The sequence below is a fragment of the Cebidichthys violaceus genome, unplaced genomic scaffold, assembly GCF_023349555.1.
Source record: "Cebidichthys violaceus isolate CVI_PGR_0920_01 unplaced genomic scaffold, fCebVio1.0.p SCAF_14, whole genome shotgun sequence".
Taxonomy (NCBI): domain Eukaryota; kingdom Metazoa; phylum Chordata; class Actinopteri; order Perciformes; family Stichaeidae; genus Cebidichthys; species Cebidichthys violaceus.
The window spans coordinates 9,438,366-9,458,690 of record NW_027176307.1 but is presented as its reverse complement, the minus strand read 5'-3'; the positions used below and the strand labels follow the sequence as shown (position 1 = coordinate 9,458,690).

The 20,325-nt window shown below is 43.1% G+C and overlaps 1 protein-coding gene across 4 annotated transcripts in view; it reads right to left on the bottom strand.

The window, feature by feature from the left end:
• cd2ap (CD2-associated protein) overlaps positions 1-20,325 on the bottom strand; it is a 54,322-nt gene that overhangs the window by 19,607 nt on the left and 14,390 nt on the right. For all 4 annotated transcript variants that reach the window (XR_011102781.1, XM_068708745.1, XM_068708744.1 and 1 more), the window contains exons 3-10: positions 11,942-12,119; positions 10,643-10,743; positions 9,475-9,601; positions 7,256-7,434; positions 3,039-3,126; positions 2,620-2,714; positions 1,537-1,635; positions 453-506 (exon numbers count right to left, since the gene is read on the bottom strand). Coding sequence is in view for 3 of the 4 variants with exons in the window: in XM_068708745.1 (XP_068564846.1) it covers positions 453-506; positions 1,537-1,635; positions 2,620-2,714; positions 3,039-3,126; positions 7,256-7,434; positions 9,475-9,601; positions 10,643-10,743; positions 11,942-12,119 (921 nt within the window). In the remaining variant the exon portion in view is untranslated. The remainder of the gene's footprint in view (positions 1-452; positions 507-1,536; positions 1,636-2,619; positions 2,715-3,038; positions 3,127-7,255; positions 7,435-9,474; positions 9,602-10,642; positions 10,744-11,941; positions 12,120-20,325) is intronic.

The window sequence follows — 20,325 nt, the reverse complement described above, 5'->3', positions numbered from 1 at the left end:
TTCAAAACACAGAGTGCAGAATTATTTCTGGATTCCTATTTGAAGAACGGAGGCCACTTAGTTGTCTGCAGTTACACATCTGAGCGTAACGACATGTGGAGATCCCCAAAGCTCCGTTCTCTTCTGCTCTAGCTCTACACGCTCCCGCTAGCTCAGATTATCAGACGACTACATATCTTCCTGTGTTTACATCTGAAGTGACTCTTCAGTATCTTCACTGCAACATCGTCACGGAATCACAGTTCAGTTCAGTGTATTCTTCACGGGGCTTTAGGAACACTGATTTCATCTCTGCATTGAGCATTTTTGCGTAAGACAAAAGAGACAAACATGGGAGTCTGGTGGCTCTGAAGAGAAGGGTCTGTACCTCCATCCACTATCGGTTATACCACTTCAAAAAGTCTCAACCGTCCCGATTGTGTTTCATGGCACTCACATCACCGGCGGCTTACCTCTTCTGACTCCTGCTTGGGAGACGATCTCACCGAGCCTCTCGACATGGGCGTCTGAAACACAGACACAAGGACGACAGGATAGAATCAAGTAATGATGTCTGTGGAACTGGTGGTGGAGCCGCGTGCACCGCCTCGCTGCGGCTACTTTTCAAAAGCCGGTTCACCGATCGTCACAGATTGCCGGAAGAAGACTTGTGAGCAATAAGCTAAAATGCAATCCGGCCGATTATCCGTCGGCCTCGTTACCCGAAAGTGGGAAAGCCCTTTGTCAGAATTCAATGTGTGATGTGGAAAACATAAGCTGTGCTTTACTGCTCTATAACATCAATTACAATGATGTAAGGTAATGGGGCGCCATGCGTCAAGAGGTGAGATTAAAATAAGCAGGGTGAGGAACAGTCTCACCCCCTCCCAACTCTATTTATTACACGTTTTGCTGTTTTTTTAAATTCGCCACTCAGTGTCATTCGTATCTGCTGAGGTATCTGGGTGGACGGGCATTAAGATGGATCTGGCTCTAAACATATTTACAAAGCTTTTTAAAAGGTAACTCTGGTATTTATTGTAACTGTTCTCCCATGTTTTTGTGGCTAACTGACTAATCAGGGCAATGAAACTGGTCCAGTATCGAGTGGAGAACGCAGCAGATGGAATAGCCTCTAAACAGGCTGCGATGTAATCACATGTAATCCAAGCTGCTCATTTAAGTCCACTAAAAGTGCTTGTTTTTACCACCGACGAGCTCCGATTATTGAGGAACGAAACAACGTTTTCCCTCAATACTGGACCAATTTTAAAAACTGTTGTCCCCAGTAGTCACTTTGACACCAAAACATGAGAAAATAGGGTCCACTTTGAAAAATACATCAGGTACTCTTTATCATTATTACAATAAGCCTTTCAAGGGTTCAATTCTGAAAATGAATGAATGTTTGGTAGATATTATCAGGAGTTCAAAGATTGAACTCTGTGAAAACTGAAAAAATAATATTAATTTGTTTTTTGTTTTCATGCAGACTATATTTTGACCTGAAACGATGTCACGGTCATTTTTTAGACGAGGCTCTTAAACTGATCTCACCTCTTTGTCTGCTTCAGACACCGGGACTACAAAGTTGTCTGGGAAGACGCCGTCTCTGCCCCCAATCTCCCCTCGCCACCATCCGGGCTCTCCTGTGTCCTGCAGCAGATACAATTTTTTTTTTAAAAAAAGTCACATTATCTCCAATGGGCCTGATATTTCTTTACGCTGCAGCTATAGGCAGATTCTAAAGAAAAGAAATTTCACAAAGTACCATCCAAAAGAGTCAGTCTAGAGAGGTAGAGGAAAAAAAGAGACAAAAACAACACTTGTGATCTTTTTACCGAGCACTTCTCATCTGTCTCCACTAGATGGTGGTAGCGTTCTACCACAGACTTGGTGGGGCAACTGAAGAAGTCCCCGTTCCTTCTCACAACCCCCCCCCCCATGTAAAGTAATTACATGTAATGTAATGATCGAGGAGAGAGAGGAGGGATCTCTGAGGAGCCATGAGCGAGGACGCACAAGAACAGCCTTCCAGGAAGTGTTTTAACGGCCGACACGCCCCCTCATTGTTCATCAGGTATGTGATTGGACGCTGCAGCCGATCGGACTGATTTGAGTTTCATACCAGAATGAAGACAGATCAGATTGAAATCTAGTTTATATTTGATTAGTTTTATGATTCACCGTCTGCTTTAAATATATGTTCACTGTAGACTGAACAACAAAAGGACCAGAAACAACTTTCTTCATTTGTTAGAAAGATTTGTCTTTTCATGATCTGATATTTCCCTCAATAACTTTTATTATGAATACAATTAAAGTCAGAGAGAGCTTTTTACATATTTTTTTTTTTTTAATAAATAAACTAGAATGTGTCTCGAGCATAATTCTAACAAATTACACTGTATGTGCATCGGACATTTTTTAGCTTGAACTCCAGGTGAACGCTTACTCGACCAACATTGGTAACTAGTCGATGAAAACGTTCACCCCGGTTGACTGGGTAGGCACGGTGGAACCAAAAAGTTGGCAAATAGCAAAAGTTTGCTGACAAATTTCTAAAACGTTGTGAAAATGTTTCCCACAGAAACCAAGCGGGGAAGTTTTCCTTTCATGCACGAGGCGGTGAACGCGTACCTTGCTCAGGATGTGGATGACATCGCCCTCCTTGATGGTCAGCTCGTCCTCATTTGTCGCCTCAAAAGCGAACGTGACCTTACAGTACTCTTTTGCTGAGGAAACAGATACGAGGGTCTTAACAAGGATTCAAGGAAACCAAACGGAGCGTATTAGATGAACACAAACACACAAGGTTTACATCAATACAGTCTTTTAGAAGATGTTTCATCATATCCAAACTACACAGTAGAGCTTTTAACCAATGACAGACGCTACAAATGCTAACAGAGCTAGCACGCCCACTTTAGAAGTAAACAGGACGAACAGGAAAAAAAACACTCACACCCCCCCACCACACACTGACAAGGAACTGCTGACAGTAAATACACGTTTCCACACGTCAAAGCGTCCTCTGCAGTACTTTAACGGTGCTTTACCTTTGGATTTGCCGTCCCCGTCCGCTCTCTGCGAGTCTGTCATGTTGGGATGGGCGGGCTTTGCAGCGGATGGTAATGATGGGATTGGCTAAAATGGAGCAAACCATACAGATGGAAATGATTTAGCGCACATGAGTGGATGTGTGGCGGAGTCCCCATCTGTGAGACGGGTTCGTGTCTGCACCCAGAGTCACGTGACTGTGGAGTGTGGAGTGTGAGTGTAAGTGTGTGTGTGTGTGTGTGTGTGTGTGTGTGTGTGTGTGTGTGTGAGAGAGAAAGATGCTGTTAATTTGAGAGGGTTAAAGGGCAGTTAAAGGGGCGGGTCCAGCAGCATCCTTTCTCATGTGATGTCGGTTACCAAAGTGAGCTGATCAATAAGGTTATGAATAATGTGAATGCAAGCACTAGGTGAGTCAGCGTATACTCCCTTGTTCTACAGTGTGGTAAAATGACTGTTTCTGTCAATGGAGGTTTTGGCGCTGTCCGTCGCAGCAGGCTGTCTGACGGCATGTTTACACCGTTCACTGCAGGAGTTATCGTCGGGCTCTTCTAAGTCACCAGATCCCATTGAGAAAAGCAGTATTTTAACACAACAGAACACGAGATTTGCTGGTCTACCGCTGCCTCGATCGGTCAGTTTGTTTCCGTTATCGACAAACTAGCGTGGCGTCCACAGCAGCACTTTACTGAGCTTCCTCGCTGGTACTCCTAAGTGCTTCTCCTAACTAGGAGCGTGCCACCGTCATCTAAGCTACTGTATGCAATAGAGCGGTGAAGGGATTGACGATGTTTAATAGGCCACCAGGAGGTTAGCATCCCACTGGAACCAATGGGATTTTACCATTGAAAGTGTGAATGCAACTGGTCGAAGTAAACAAAACTCCACCGCGGTCACATGACTTCACGTCACCTCCACTAAGCTAAAGGAGGGCTAGTGTTGTTAGCTACCGCCTATCGTAAAAGCTTCAAAATTCACCAGAAGGTTTCTTACTGAATCCTTTTATATCGTAGAACAAAGCGATGAAATCGCTTACGCTTGTGGCAACATTTCAGGGGAAATTTTGACGCAAAAACGTACGTACTTCGAAAGAACAGCATTGGGAAGCTACAGAATGATGTAAAAACGTCCAAAAAACTAAATAATAATGGACCCGCCCTTTTAGGATTGTAGAATATATGGAAAGAAAGAAGAATCACTCAAAGACAGTAAACTGTGAAACACAGGAGGCTTCTAGCTTTTCTGCTTTACAAGAAGGTAAAGTCTGATGTTACAGCTTGGAAGTGATGGTTAGTCAGTCACAGGATAAAAAAATGTAAAAAAAAAGACTACATGGAAATAAAGAAGCCAAAAATAAAAAAGGAGCACCATCATGCTGCGGTGACTAACAGAAATGAAAGCATAGTATCAACCTGCTAAAAGTAACCAGGCAGACAGAACTTTTCGGATTAACTGAAAATCATCCAAAAACACATGTCACGATACTGCTGCAGGCAGAGGGGAGAGCAGCGAGAGGATCGGTCGAGGCCAAACGGAGACATCTTTGGCCGCGAGGAGGAAGAGCGTGAGAGCGTGAGAGCATGCGACATGTGAGGAGTGGAGGAGAGCGAGGGAAGCCGTGTTAGTGGTGAAAGAGAGGGCGAGGGCTGTTGTGAAGAGGAGAGACAAGGAGAAGAAGGGAAGCGTTTCAGAACATGCTGAACTAAGCAGTGAGCCCGACGTCATCATTGGCAACCCCAGTACGTTAAAGGGAATGTTCAGACGTCTGGAAGTGTGGTTGGATGAGGTACTTCTCCACAGTCAGTGTATCACTGCAGTAGATGGAGTTTGGAGAACAGGACAGGAGCACGGGAGTAAAGCAATGTACTGCTGTGGACGTATTGTAGACACCTAAAAGAATCTCAGTTTAAGTGAACCCTATGTTTAGAAACTCATCACGTGTTCTGTTCGCCCGTACTGATGGGGAACTGAAGTCGTCGTTTTAACGTGAAGAACACGGGGGTTGCTCGTCTGCCGCCGCCTCCATCTGTTAAGCTTAGTTGACACTCGCCGTAGTAAGACGACGTAATCACGGCGGTGCTTCGTTGTGCCCCTATATATATATTTTGTTTTAATTTGGCGCGTGCAATCGTGTGACGGTCACAAATAGTTCACTGATAACACATTGTCTAGGGATTACTCAAAGGACAATTCTTTTAAATGCTTTAGAAACAGGAGGTCTTACAAATCTTCATTTGAGTAAATATTTTGCAGTCAAATCAAATAGTTTACAGGATATTCAACTTAGGGCTCTTTATCATGCTTTTAATACTTAACTTGTTTCTTTACAGGGCTTGCCAAAGGTAATAAAGTGGTCCATGAATATGAGGTATGAGTTTACAGATAATTACTATCCCTCCTCGGCATTGTGGAGGTTGGTTTGTGGCTTTTTGCCGGTTACACCTACAGTCTGTGGGCGTCTCTCTGAGTTACACTCGTCTTTTTGATTCAAAACAAAGCTTTAGTTTCTTTGCCACTCACGCGCTGTGCGAGGTAAAAATACTGTTGTTTTTCCAATGGAGCCTGGAGGCTTGGGCGAGATCATACATAACCGCTTCAGTTACCTGTAGGAACACATCGACTTTATAGCCGTCAGACAGCAAGGTGAACCGGTGCAAATAGTCTAAATATAGCGTAAACTTTAACTGATAATAGTTTCTCCAAACTCCATCCACTGCTGTAAGACACGGAGAAGCACCTCTTACAAACATCCAAACTGTCCCTTTCATATCAACATGCATGCATGATCCCATATCCTCCCTTGTGTTTATTAAAGCTCTAAATAAATACAAATAAATAATCTAAAGTTTGGGTTTTCCTTCCATTTAAAAAAGTAGACTTACTGTTTCCACACTGGCTAACTTGATCTCAACCTGTGTGTCAGTGTGAATGGTATTTCCTGCTTGAATCTACGGTCATTGAACATGTGCCGATGACAGAGAAACAGGTGTATTCACAACAAGCAGAAGCTTCACATGGATATGGGATTGTTCCTCCAGTGCAGGCAGTAAACAACAGGAAGGTACATCTTCCTCCAAAACGACACGATGCGTGTCGTATAGATGTAGTTAAGGGATAGCCGTGAGACTCACACACACGTTTACATAGCCTACTGCAAATAACTGTCAGGACTGAAACATTTTGGGTGGATGTTATTTACATAGACCACAGATGGAAACGAGCCCCGCCGCAGTTCATCTCATTTGCATAAGTTGTCGCTGTGATCTGATGCCAGGCGAGTTAGGAAACAAACGGCTTGATGATGTCAGCTCAACTGAAGGACCACTGGTTGAGTGAGGTGACTAGATTATTTCTGTTAACAGTAGCGAGTGTGTCATGAGTCTATGAGATTATGCCGTTTTTACATTTGAAAAAGTTATATCAACTGACTGCGATCATGCTGAAGTTGCACAGATAAACTGTTTGCAAGTATTGCTCAATTATCAGTGATTTCAAGAATAATCCTTTTAAAAGATAAAATTTAAAAATAATAAAATTAGTCGGCTCAGGCAAGCTGCCTTTGTATGTCTCAGTAAACTTGTGTGTATGATTCCTGTCCCTAAGCAGCAATATGTAGGGTCTAAAGTAAATAAACTTTACTAAAAATAGATTTTTAAAAATTGTAACAGAATCAAGATTCTGAATCCAGACAGAAATATATATATATATATATATATATATATATATATATATATATATATATGTTGTATACACTGTGAGTAAAACATTTTTTTTTTTTTTTAAATTGCTACAATTTCAATAAAGTGCTGCAAACAGTTCTTACTTACAGTTCCCTCAGTGAATATCCTTCCTACATATCGTATTTGAAAGTAATTGAAACGTAAAAGAGAAAAAAGAATGTCTCTGGAAATATAGTAAAGTAAGTCAAAGTTTGAATGTCCCTCTGTATCTTAACACTGAAAAATATGTCTTGACAAGCAAGTCATTACCGTATTAAATCCTAATTGCATTCTATTTGCTAAAAAATTAATGATTTTTTTTTTGTAATTTCATCTTTCAATACCATTCAGCTGCAAACTTTACATTTCTTTACTTAGTCACCTCCTCCAAATGATGGCTGGCTTTAACCGGCACAGGTGAGCAGTGTTGTGTACGTGCACATTCGGCTATCACAACACTTCATAGACCGTATGTTACGAGGTTGTTGCGTCTCACTTACTCTCTCCTTCTTCTCCTCCGTTTCGTGGCTCTGCAGTCGGGGCCTCAGTTTGACCGACCCTTCTCTGAAAATATCCCCGAAGCCGACGCCTCGGATCTTCTTGGGCTGAGCGATGACTCCGTTCCCCGAGGCGGGCAGCGGGGACGCGGGGGAGGCGCCGCTTTCTATTCCACTTCCATCTGCGGAGGAGAGACACAGCGGTGGTGAATTAATCACATCTTACCGCTGCAGTACTCTATAGACCCATTTACAGTTTGGAAACTATGATGCCGTAAGGAAGTGTGCGCACGCAGTTTGGCAACGGAAGTACAGCAAAAGCTCGTCTAGTTTGAATAAAGAGTAGAATATATCAGCTGTTGAAAACATGAACTGAACACGTAGCGGTCCTTGTAAAAGCCTTCAATCAGTATCAGATACTCATCTGTGTTTAGCATCTGCGCCAACCATTAAGTGACTTTTGAAGCCTCAAGTTCGGCGATTTGGTTGTCGCCATCTTGGCTTTTTGCAACCAGTGAACCGAATCAAAATGTAGCCCCACCCTAAAGCATACCCTGCTTTACGGTCTATTTGACTCTAGATGAAGCATAATTTACTAAATGAACATCATGCTGTATTGAAGACTTGAAACTAGAGGTTGAGACCATAAACTCATGTTTACAACGTTTACTGAGGTAATAAATCAAGAGAGAAGTAGAGTCATTTTCTCATAGACTTCGTTACAGCTTGGAAGTGATGGTTAGTCAGTCACAGGATAAAAAATGTAAAAAAAAAAAAGACTACATGGAAATAAAGAAGCCAAAAATAAAAAGGAGCACTATCATGCTCTGGTGACTATACAACCAGAGGAGTCGCCCCCTGGTGGACACTAGAGAGAATGCAGCTTTAAGACACTTCCGCATTGGCTTCACATGTCAGAACCGGAGGTTGCCGCCTGGTTGCTACAAGCAATCACGGACACATTTGTCTGAAAGTCACCAGTTGACACGGTTACTTGTTAAACTGAAACACGGGATCAGAGTAGAACTTGAATCCCCTGTTGGAGTATAAAGTCTGACAACCGAACATGCAACAAGCAGACATTGTGATGCTGGTAATGGCTGTAATTCAACGATTAAAGCTTCTGTTGCCAACATGCACACGCGGATCTTTGATGACGTCGGCTGTGAAAGGGTCTATAGGACAGGATACATGATCTGTCTGGAAAACACACGTTGTAATCCCCTTTCAGCCACCAGGAGGTGCTAGACTTCTGTCTGTGATTAAACACATTACATTACACCATTCCTAAATGTATCAATGATAATATTCATCACTCACTCACTCACACACTCACACTCACACACTCACACACACACACACACACACACACACACACACACACACACACACACTTAAAGAGCTGTTGTACCTCCCAGTCACACAACTAGCAGACAAAAGGAGTCAAACATGTGAACCCTCAGCCAAACGTCTTGTTCAGGCTTGTTTCAGCTTGGCAGCAGTAACACCTGAACGTAGCTGCACTTCATTTTCCTGACACAACAAATGAATAGCCACAAAGCAAAGAGAAGCAACATGGAGAGGAAGAATGGGAAGGAAATGCTCCGCATCAACAATTCTCAAATATGTCTTGAGGCAGATATGAGAGAAAGTAATGGTCTCCATCCACTGACGCAGGCGGCTGCCGTCACATGCTAACAGAGCTTGTTATTGTACTGTTCCATGAGAGAGGAGCATTGAAGATCTTGTTATTCTTGTTGGACTCTCTGTTATCTGGGTCAATTAACACTTTACTGGCACCGTGCCTCGACTTGTTTCTTAGACGTTCAGACTGAAGTCGTCAATAACGGCACATCTTTTCGATACATTAAAAGACGGTTCAGGGGAGAGAGCGACGCTGACTCCAACACATTCCTTTTAGCCAATGTTTACGGCCTATAGACGCTATAACCTGGAATACAAGAGACACCTGATGGGTTTCTTAAGAGTGAGCCAAGTTTCAGAGACATGAATAATGAAATAACAGCTAGTCGAACGACAAGAAACACTTTTGCTGAACTTCTGCAAATCCACCCGCATTGAGCTGTGCTTTGGTATTGGGCCTAAAGACAAAATACATTTTACAGTACACCTTCTCCGATGTTTGTTAAACGACGTTGCGACCTTCACATTTATGGGGGGGGGGGGGGGGGGTCCGCTTGTTTGCCGTTTTCCCATCTTACCGGTCTCGTCCGCGGCCGCGTCGTTGGCGTCTCCGTCCTCTCCCGTGGCGTCCAGCTCTTTGACGAAGTTGGAGGGAAACAGTCCCGACTTGCCGTTGAAGCTGCCGTTCCACCAGCCCTCCTCAACCTGCGCGGGGAAGACATCAGGAGATTTAAACAACCCGACATGGTAATGCAATTTGTTTTTTTCTGTGCTTTAAAATTGCAAAAACAACATGGCTGCCGAGAGGGGTGATTCAGGGTTAAATCAGGTCGTTTACAGATTCAGTCTTAAACCTCCAGAACTGTTGCCAGACTCATCTGGGCCGCCCCAGATAATATGTCATATATACGTGTCGACCGTGTTTCACATTTAGGAGTTCAATTCTGGATGATTATGTCGGCATTTTCCAAGCGGGACCACGCTACGCCAACGAGAGAGAGAAGCCGGAGCAGCCGGTCTAGCCATGGATGCTAACATTAGCTAGCACACTACAGTTGACCGATATTAAAAGCTCCAGTTCTTCGTGTTGTTCACGTCTCCCCAACTGTTTCTAATCAAGACCTTCTACCTTTTGGGAGGGGGGGGGGGGGGGGGGGGGGTTCTCACTGCAAAGCATCACTACGAGTCGTAGCGCCACATCGGTTCCACTGGTGCCGTGAACGCTACACATGCGGTGCCATAGATATATGATATATGATCAACACGGAGATGATAACGTTTTCATTAAGAAAAAAATTTAACAATGCAAAACAAATAATACATTTAGAAAAAAACCTGAAATGTGCATTTGTTGCAATAAGTAGTATACATTGACATGTTAAAGACCAACTTGTTCATTGTAAAACACACATATTATGCGTTTAATGTTCATTGCCACTGCGCACACATCTGACTCCTTATGAGAACTTCTCTCTGTCTCTTACCTGTTCTGACTTGCCAGCACCACAAATAACCGGTTAACAGTTATTTGTATTTGTTGTAATATTACACAAAAAGCAACTCAAATTACAGACCAAAAGCTGAGCCCCGCCGTCTTGTTTATCCTAAACACCAAAGAACTGGTCAGCCGTTACAAAGGGCCCATGTGGATGATCCAGGAAACGACTTTCCCACCTGCTTTACTCAGCCGCTCATGACAGAGCTTCATTAAAAGTCCATCGCGTCGATGCACGCATTTAAAAGTACCTCTTCGATGACGTCTACGACGTCTCCGATTTTCAGCTCCAGCTCGTCCTCGTTCTGCGGCTGATAGTCAAACAGGACCTTGCACTGTCTCCTCTTGGGCTCTGTGGAGGGCGGGTCAGAAGACAAAAAAACAAACAAAAAAAAAAAAACACCAGTTAGTCACCCGACCTGTTGTGCGCTCGTGCCAGTCTGTGTTTTGTCAAATGTGGAGAAGAGCTTGGGCGCGTGCGTGCGTGGGCCTCGGGCATGTCTCCGTCTCCTCTAGAATATGAAAAGGGGAGGGAGGTGAGGTTGGCGTGAGAGCTCGGATGGGTGAGACAGCAAGCGAGTGTGTAAATCCAGGGAGTGGGAGGCGGCAGACACACACCCTGCTGAACAAGCAGCGCTGCACACGGGGGAAACGGAGCGAGCGAAGAAGGAACGGCGCTGACGTGAACGTGAAGGGACACCATCCGTCTGAGCTGATGAGACAACGCAGTCCAGAGCTTCAAGTCCAGACTGAGGACGGCTGGCACAAAGCTGGTCCCCACATTTACAGGACAACTTTCTTGATTTACATTCCCTGATCGACTGCCATGTGGTAAGAATACAAGTAGAGGCGCAACGAGAGCAGTGCAGATGCAGAAGATAGCGTGGGGACTTGTTCTTCGCTCCTCTGAGCCTGAGAAACAGGAAGTGTAACCGGCTTACAGTCTGGCTAGGCTCAACAATAAGACATAAGGAAACGTTCGGCACTACTTTATCTTCAATGTAATCAAGAAGCAACATTTCTTGTGCGTATTCACATCACGTCCCGTGTTTCTTGACAGCAGTTTGCAGAGTAAAGAGCCGACGGTGCAGAGGGACAGCCGTCAGAGGGTCAAGAAGAACTGAAATAACGAAAATACATTGGAGGAAGGAAAACGTACACTGTACAGGGATTTGTATTAAAACACATAAATAGGAAGTGTACAATTTCATGCTTTCACTGGCAGTATTAATACTGCACATATGTAAACAAAAAATACAAGTTCAAATACATTCACAGCTGAACAACTAGCTAAGCGATTAGCTTTCAATAACTTTATTTATATAGCACCTTTCCAAAACAAAAGGAAGAGAGAGGAGGTTTGAGACGAGGACTCACTGCTTCTAAAGTAGCGATAGCAGAACCGTTAACTCTGGACCTTATCAATACTCCGGGTTTTTACTCATTTAGAACCGGTTCACAGTTTTCGGGGGGGGGGGGGGGGGGGGGCTTCCCTAACGCCGACTATCCACATGCATCCTTCCGACCACAGAAGAAGCAGAGCGTCTTACTCTTGGAAGCGGCTGGCGGCTGAGGCAGGAAGCCGCCGGTCGGGATGCCGATGGTGCTCATCCTCTGGACCAGGTGGGCCACGTTCCCCGCGCTCTTCTCTCTCCTCTGAGGCTGAGACGCCTCCTCTTTAGGCTCGCTCTTGGTTTCCTTGACCTCTTTGGATTCCTTCTTCACTTCCTACAAAAAAACAAAAAAAAAACACTATGTCATGAAATATTCTGCATCTGTGGCTTCCATTCCTAATTCTTATTCCAAAACAATAAGAAACAACAGGATTGGTTCTTAAGTTTCTCACCAAAAACGTCCTTTTCATTTGAACACATCATGCTAATGTGATAATTACCCTACCTTATACACTATGATTACTGAATAATGTACAATATTGAACGATGACATTCTTTCCATATTCATAAAAGACATTTTGAATGATTTCTTAGAAAACAGGTGATGTATTACATCTAAACAAAAAGTAAATGTTAAAATTGTAATGAAGAAAATTGATTTTTTTTGCATTAACCAAAATATAGGTGAATGTTAAAACAACGTGGGAGACAATACAAGATAAAGTAATCTCCTCAGAGAGGAACACCGTGATAACTTTTGTTCGGTGGCAGACAGAAGTTTTATCGTTCTCCTTTCCTGGGCGCAGGCCATAGACCTCACTTTATAACCCACAGATGAACCCGTCAGGGAGGCAAGGATACGCACACAGCAAAAAATAAGCCCAGCAGATCCTATTGTTCCTCTTGGGACTGCAGCCAGAACAGTGTGGTCACCCAGACCACTTCCGGATGTGGTCTGCGAAACGTTCCGCTCCGCCGCAAAACACAATGCACCTCCTCCGTTCCACATCCAGGAGCCAGCAAAAGTGTTGTCACGTAACGCGAGGAGGGGAAGCGAGATGTGGCGTTCTGCCGGGCTAAAGAGCCACCAAATAACCCGCAACTATGGCAACGTGTGGCAGTGCAGCGTTGAACTGGTCACAGCCCATTGGCGCTAAGCGTAGCGTCACGCAGCCAGCTGCTCTCCCAGCCGGGGGAACTCCCTGAGACAAAAAGGTACAAAGTCCAAAGTCGCATACATACAAAGCATTGTGGGTAAGCCGGTCCACAAAATGAATGTGTAGGACGAGTCTTATGCATTTATCACTCGCCAAGTCATTGAGAACTGGGAGATGTAGACCGCCGTCCTATAGACACGCAACACTGCAGCTTTTTATTGTTTTTTTTCAAGTATAATAATTAAATGCGAGTCCTCAAATACGGAAATATCTTAAAATGCCCATCATTACCAAATACACAACCATATCTGCAGGTAACCTAAAAGTCTGAAATGATCCTAACCTGCATGGGGAATGCTTTTGCAGCAGCTTATTACTGCACTGGAACTTTATTTGTGGTGCACGATTTATTTGTACTTACTATATTTGTCTGATTGTATTCTATTTGAATAGCTTTGTTTCTTATTTTAGTTTAAATGTCATTCTAATGCATGTCTTTGCCTCATGTGCGGCACTTTGAATTGTTTGAAAGGTGCTTCTTTCAGAGCATCATTCATTTGCCAACACAAAAATAAAACACAATAAACAATGTTAGACATCGTCGTTATTGTGAATTATTTTAACCGCGTAGTGAAAGTCTGATATTGTGAGAGGCCTGGTATTGTGTAGTATTATTAGCATTATGTACGCAAAAATATTATTTCAACTGTCAAATTCCAAAAAGTGCTATTAGTCTTTCAGTGCATTTATTAAGGGTAATGGATTACTGAACGTTTTGTGAAGTTCATAAAGAATAATGGACGCAGACATCAGACAGCATCAGTCCTTCCTCTAGCAGAGTGAAGCGGCAGCAATCCAGCAGCTTTTTATTTCGCACATGTAGAAAATGTATTTCTTTCTACCGGCCAGAGCAGCGGGTAGCCTCCGCAATTTACTCACCAAAGACTTCATCGACTCTCATTCAGCGACTGAACAGTGCTCATTCTGGGTGCTGTAGAAATAAACTTGCCTGTAAACAAACAGTTCATAAAGAAGTCTGCTCAGCAGACGGCGTTCACAGCCAAGTTCAAATGGCAACAACCCTGCATCTTTAAGTGTGCCTTCGACTAAAACCAGCAACCCAAACTGTAGTTAGACTCTCAACAAGTTCAAAAAGGAAGACAAATTAGAAACTATTCTTTCCGGCTCTATGTATATGTTCTTTATGAATTTGGAAGTCCCGTCCTCCTGTCAGAGGAGCAACTTTTGGGTGGGATCGCAATTTTAACCCTCTGAACCCAGTTTCGGGACGTTCCTGCGCCTTGATTTCCACTGTAGGGCTGCAACAACGAATCGATAAAATGGATCAAATTTGATAATTAAAAGCGTTGGCAACGAATTTCATTATCGATTCATTGTGTCGCGCAACTATTACGTCACTCAATGAGTCGCGGAGATGTTTGAGTATAAAAAAAAAAAAGTTGAGTTGAGCGCAGAGCAGAGCAAAAAAAGAAATAAAAAAAGAGTGGAGCAGAGCAGAGGTAGAGGAAAGACCATCGGAGAGACCCGTAACGTTGTTCTGAAACACATGGCGGAGGCAGAGAAATCAGTACGACCCAAGTCACCCAAGGTGTGGGAGCATTTCACACTAAATAAAATAAAGTGTGTTAATTGCAAGATATGGAAAAGCGACATGGCATGGGAGCACCACGGTGAAGATTCAGCACCTAAAACGTAAACATGTTGGAGTCCTTGATGAGGAGGAAGAGTTCAACAGCAGGATAAGTCACTACAGAATCCTACTGTTGTTCCGTTTTAAAGTGAGGAACGTAACGTCCCTCCAGTAGCTCTCCTGGTGCTGCTGTTTACTCGTTATCCAGCTTGACAAGCATGGCAAGTTAGCGTTAGCTCGTTAATAACAGTAGTAAAGCAGAGGTGGTATAGTTTGCAAGACTAAAGACACGTTTTTATTCACTCGCCTTTTCCCCGCCGATTCATCGATTAATCAGAAAAATAATCAACAGACTAATCGATTATTAAAATAATCGTTAGTTGCAGCCCTATTTCACTGCAATATAGAAGCAGCACAATTCTGGCAAAATGAAGGCTCTACATGTCATATATATTGAGCTATTCATATTTGTACAACCTCTACTTACAACCTCTCCTGTCCTCTGCTTTCTGCTCCGTGTTCAGTCAAAGTGTCACAGAATTGTTGTCACGTGACTGTTGGTCTCAGATGAATCAATCATGGCTTCATAGTTACGCTGAGGAGCTCACAATTTAATGTTTTTTTATTAACCTGTTACCACTCCAGAAAAATGTGCCTAAAACGCCTATCCAAGGCATACCCAAAGTAAACTGAAAGCTGTTCTTGAACCATTTGGAGTACATGCAGCGTTTTGGTCTCTTTTGAAAGGTAACACTCTGAAGTTTTTTCTAGAATCACTGTAAGTGCTACTGGCATTGAGTAATAGAAGTTTGAACACACGGAAGTAGAAGGTTTTTATTTCCGCCTGAATATTTCTATGCAAACGGATGCCTGCAGATGACTATAGCTGGGACTTATTAGCTGGAAAACACAATGGGGCCACAGCATGAAGCCTTACCTAGTAAAAGTTACCACAGAAAATGAATATTTTACACATGTTTTTGTAAGGGCATGTCTAGGCGTTTTCCAAAAAAAGGACGTTTGGGGACCCATGGTAGCCATAGTAACACACCTAGACTGTGTAAAAATGTGTATTCATAATTCAATCTACAGCTTATTTATGTCTAAATACAGTTATCTATAAATTATTTCACCATTATTTAATTAACTAACTTCTCCAAAGATTTAAAAAAAACACACTTTGCATTTATCACACAGGGACCTGACTCGCGGTTTCACGTTCCTCTCTTTAAATCTAACCCCTGAATCTGCATATCATTATTTTAGAAATTTCATTGGCTATCAGTCATCAGAACGATCGGTTGCAATTGGCTCGAGCTTTACACGTATTTCTGGACGTAATGTGTTTTAGACTAAATATTTTACTGGATTGGATCATCTGGATCTTTGGCAATGTAACAAGACCGTTTGTGTTGGAATATTCGAGGGGTGGATTTTTATGAAGCTTCATCGGTGAGTTGCCTCGGTTTTGTAAATGTTTGTTTGTTGTTGGTCTGACAGAGGCATTGATTGTACCTGCTGTTGTGATTGTATCTTGAAATGGTTTGCATAAATCAAATCACAAGAATCTTAGCTTTCTAAAGATATGTCACATCATTGCCTACCTATACATAGTTGTGTACATAACACAGATGAGTGGTAACAGGTTTAAAGCAAAAGGTTTACTTGTGGCAAGATTTTAAATGAGATGTTTTTTGATGAAATATCACTATTTTAAGCATAGATTCTTTTTTTTCGGTAGGGAAAAAAACGTCGGAAAGATGATACCCTGATGATAATGACGGTCCTTACAGCTTCCGGCTATAATAAAAGGTGTAGTTTTAGCGATTGTTTGAAAAAAAAACATGCTTTTCCATCCCGCCGGCGTGTTTTGGGGTTCAGAGGGTAAAAGGGCCGAGGCGTACGACGGAGCTTTTTCCTGCCAATGGCTCCAAGGCCCACAAACAGGCCCAACAAGTCAGTATTTCCAAAACTGAAAAGAAAACTTGCTGTGTAAAGAAATTGATCATGGTTATCACTCAAACACACCGACACGGAGGGACTGGTCTGGTGCTCCGCAGTTTTCAGTCATTTAAAAAATAAGAAACGTCCCACTGGGAGCTCAGAGGAACAGCAACTAAATGCGTTGTGTTGTATGTATGTGTTTAGCTGGAGGATGAACCAGTTAACACACTGACTTTGCTCTTCCACTGGAGAGGAAGTCCAGCTGTGTGTGTGTGTGTGTGTGTGTGTGTGTGTGTGTGTGTGTGTGTGTGTGTGTGTGTGTGTGAAAGCAACAGAATAGAACGCTGCAGGAATGCGTCCTAAAACCTGGAAATGAGTCAGCAATTTTTTTTGCACTTCTGGTTCCCTCGTCTCTAAACTAAAAACCCATTAAAAATAAAACTTTGACTTTATGTCTGAAATAAGGTCTGTGCTTAAGAGAGTGCAATGTTTCCCCTACCATTATATTAGGGGGGCGCACCGAATCACAACAGAAGTCATTTAAGGTTCCCTTTCCTATAGAACGGGTCTACACCTTGTTCTTTTATTAAACAAACTAAATAGCCTCATGTTATTTATCTGATTTACAGACGCCATGTCATTTCTGTCTCTACATGGTCGCGGGTTTACAATTCTCCTCTGCTCTCTGTATCGCCCCGATGCGCTCGCACACGCACACACGCACACACACACACACACACACACACACACACACACACACACACACACACACAGGTGAGCACACTCCCACCAGCGGACGGAGAGCGTGCGTCGGGAAATATGTCGCGTCAACCAGACTGATCTTGGTAAGTAAATAAATACATACATACATGCAAACATGGAGGCTCTGGAAATGTCCCCCCCCCCAAAAGAAAGCTGTAAACCTAGGGGAAACACTGCAGTAGGTACCCCTCTCTGGAACTTTCAAGCTTTTATGAGTCTTAATAAAAGGTGGTTGCTAACAAGAGGCTAAATAACTAGTCCCCCTTGTAGTGTGGTTAGTTTATAGCCTAGCGTTAGCTTTTTACTCCATGCGATTGCATTCACCCTTCAAAATAAAAAAGTGCTGTTCATTTGTGAACAACACATTTGTTCATCTTGCTGAACAAAAAGGTTGGTTTGCCACAGAGCTGATTTCCTGCAACAATCCAAAACCCAATGGTAAAAAATCCCATTGGAACCAACGTGATGCCCACTTCCTGATTGGCCTATTATAATGCTTCATCCCTGCAGCACTCTATAAGAGTACATCACAGTAAGACACCATCAATTACAGAGGTTTTTCTTACAGTAAAAACAGCTTCCACAGAGAGACGAGAATGTGAAGAGAGGAAAGCGTAACATGTGTGAGATGAGCGCTTCACATCGCTGCATATATCCACACACACACACACACACACACACACACACACACACACACACACACACACACACACACACGGGGGTGTTAATTAGATCGAACATTAAATACAGGCCTCATCTCCTCGTCCTGCACACTCATAAAACAAAAGGACCCTTTGCCTTCCGTGAGAAGTTTGACAGGTCTCATGGTTGAAGTGGCCAACACAAAAGGAATTACAAGAAACACTGGGCTCTTCACTGAGGAGGTGACGCCAACGGCTGCCAGTCTGTACCGAGTGTTCTAGGACTCGGACCGGAAGATCTCCAAGGGGAGACAAGTGCAATCACGTGACTATTATGACGGGCAAAACTCAGATGGAGGGCAGGAAGTAAAGAAGCTATATACGGCGTGAATTGGAAATGGAGGAAAGTGAATACATAAAAGGGTTGATTGAAGGCTTACTAGTTTGTGAGCGGTTTAGTCCACGACCTCAGAACCAGAGTAGCATTAAACGACTACCGTCTCGTTTTTGCCCGGGTAGCTAGCATCGCTAAAAACAAATCCCCCGGTTGATAGCTAACTAGCTTTCTCCCGCATGAAAACAATGAACAAAATGCTGACAAAAAACACGGTGATATCGCCTGAAACATAGCCAGACACCTCTGTGATATTATCACCCTGTGGTGTTTGTTCTGTAGCTAGTGTTTCACAGTTTTAGCTAGTTAGCTAGTTAGCTGCAGGGAGACTCTTGTAAGTCTTGTACGCCTTCATCTGGCGTTCCACGATGGTCTGTGTTTTTTCAGTTTTAGCTAGCTATGTAGTTAGCAAAATCACTCCGATCCTCCAGACTTTAGGCGGAGGTTTGTGATCTATGTCTGTCGCTGTTTCTCTGTGAGTTTTTTAAACTGCTACGTTTGTGTACAACTACTTCCATGTCAGCGCAACAGTTATTTATTATCATGAGCAGCGAATCGGCAATGATCCCTTTAACAGACCTGGACACAGTTTTTGAGTATCACTTTGAGATGCTGTAGACGTGAATTACTGCTGTCTGTATAATGAATGGCTGCACATCACTGGCATACATTATTTCATGCTCCCCCCGAAGACAAACGCACATTTTTATATTAAATTGAGAGCGAAATTACGAGTATAGATCTAAGATCTTTGTGCTCTTCACTGTTCTTGTACTTTACTTGAGTATTTCCATTTTATGTAACTTCTACTCCGCTACATCTTAGAGGTGAATGAGTACTTTTTACCTCAATATCTTTTTTTGACAATATTAGCTACTTTGCAGATTCAGATTCTTAATTAATACAAAATATAAATGTGTGTAAGTGGCCGTTCACATGTTCTGAATGAAAATGCATGGAAAACGCCAGCCGTGCTCCTTTCATCCAAGGAGCTTGGAAGGTTGCGCTCATGTCTAGATCACAGACTGTATATAACAAGTGGACGTAGTCATGGTGACCCAATGGTTTGTGGGCTGCCGTTTTGGAGCCTCGAGTTCGGCGATTTCACCGTCGCAATCTTTTATTACGGCCGTCGCCATGTTGTTTTTTTCACAACCAATGAACAGAAGTTACCATATTTGGAATGCGGAGGAGGGACGTAAAGACACCGTATACGTCTCTGGTAGCAGCAGCGACCTGTCAATCACAGTAAGCCCGCCCCTAAAGCATACCCTGCTTTATGGTCTGTTTGACTCTAAATGGACCATAATTTACTAAATGAACATCTTGCTGCATTGAAGAAGACTTGAAACTATAGATTGAGACCATAAACTCATGTTTACAATGTTTACTGAGGGAATAAATCAGGAGAGAAGTAGAGTAATTTTCTCATAGGCGTCTATACAACCAGAGGAGTCGCCCCCTGATGGACACTAGAGAGAATGCAGCTTTAAGACACCTCCACATCAGCTTCACTCAAGTCTTATATTCATAAAAAAAAGAAAAAGTTATCTGCGAGCTGTGAATGGCTGTTCCTCGTCACATGCCGTCGCTTCTACGCTGATCGTTTTGAAGGTGGAAAAAACCCTGACATGTGTGACATGCTCCCCTTATTAAGTAGTACATAATTGTTAAGTATATCATGTAGTTAGCTCCACACAGTCAGATCAAATCACCCAGAAACACTTGAACCAGCTGCTCGGACACACGGACCTGAACCCCTCATACGTGAATCACACAAACAGACACTTCTCTCTTCATGACAATCTTCCATCGATTACAGTCATTTCAAGGAACCAGGAACACATTCAAGTCAATGAGTTAGCACGATGAAGCGCTCCGTACCATCTCCTCCCCAGACGTGTTTCATGTCCCCCCCCGGCAGCTACGACGGCATTTAAAGAAGAAGCAGGAAGAGAGATGACAACGCTGTCGGGGGCAAAGTTCAGCCG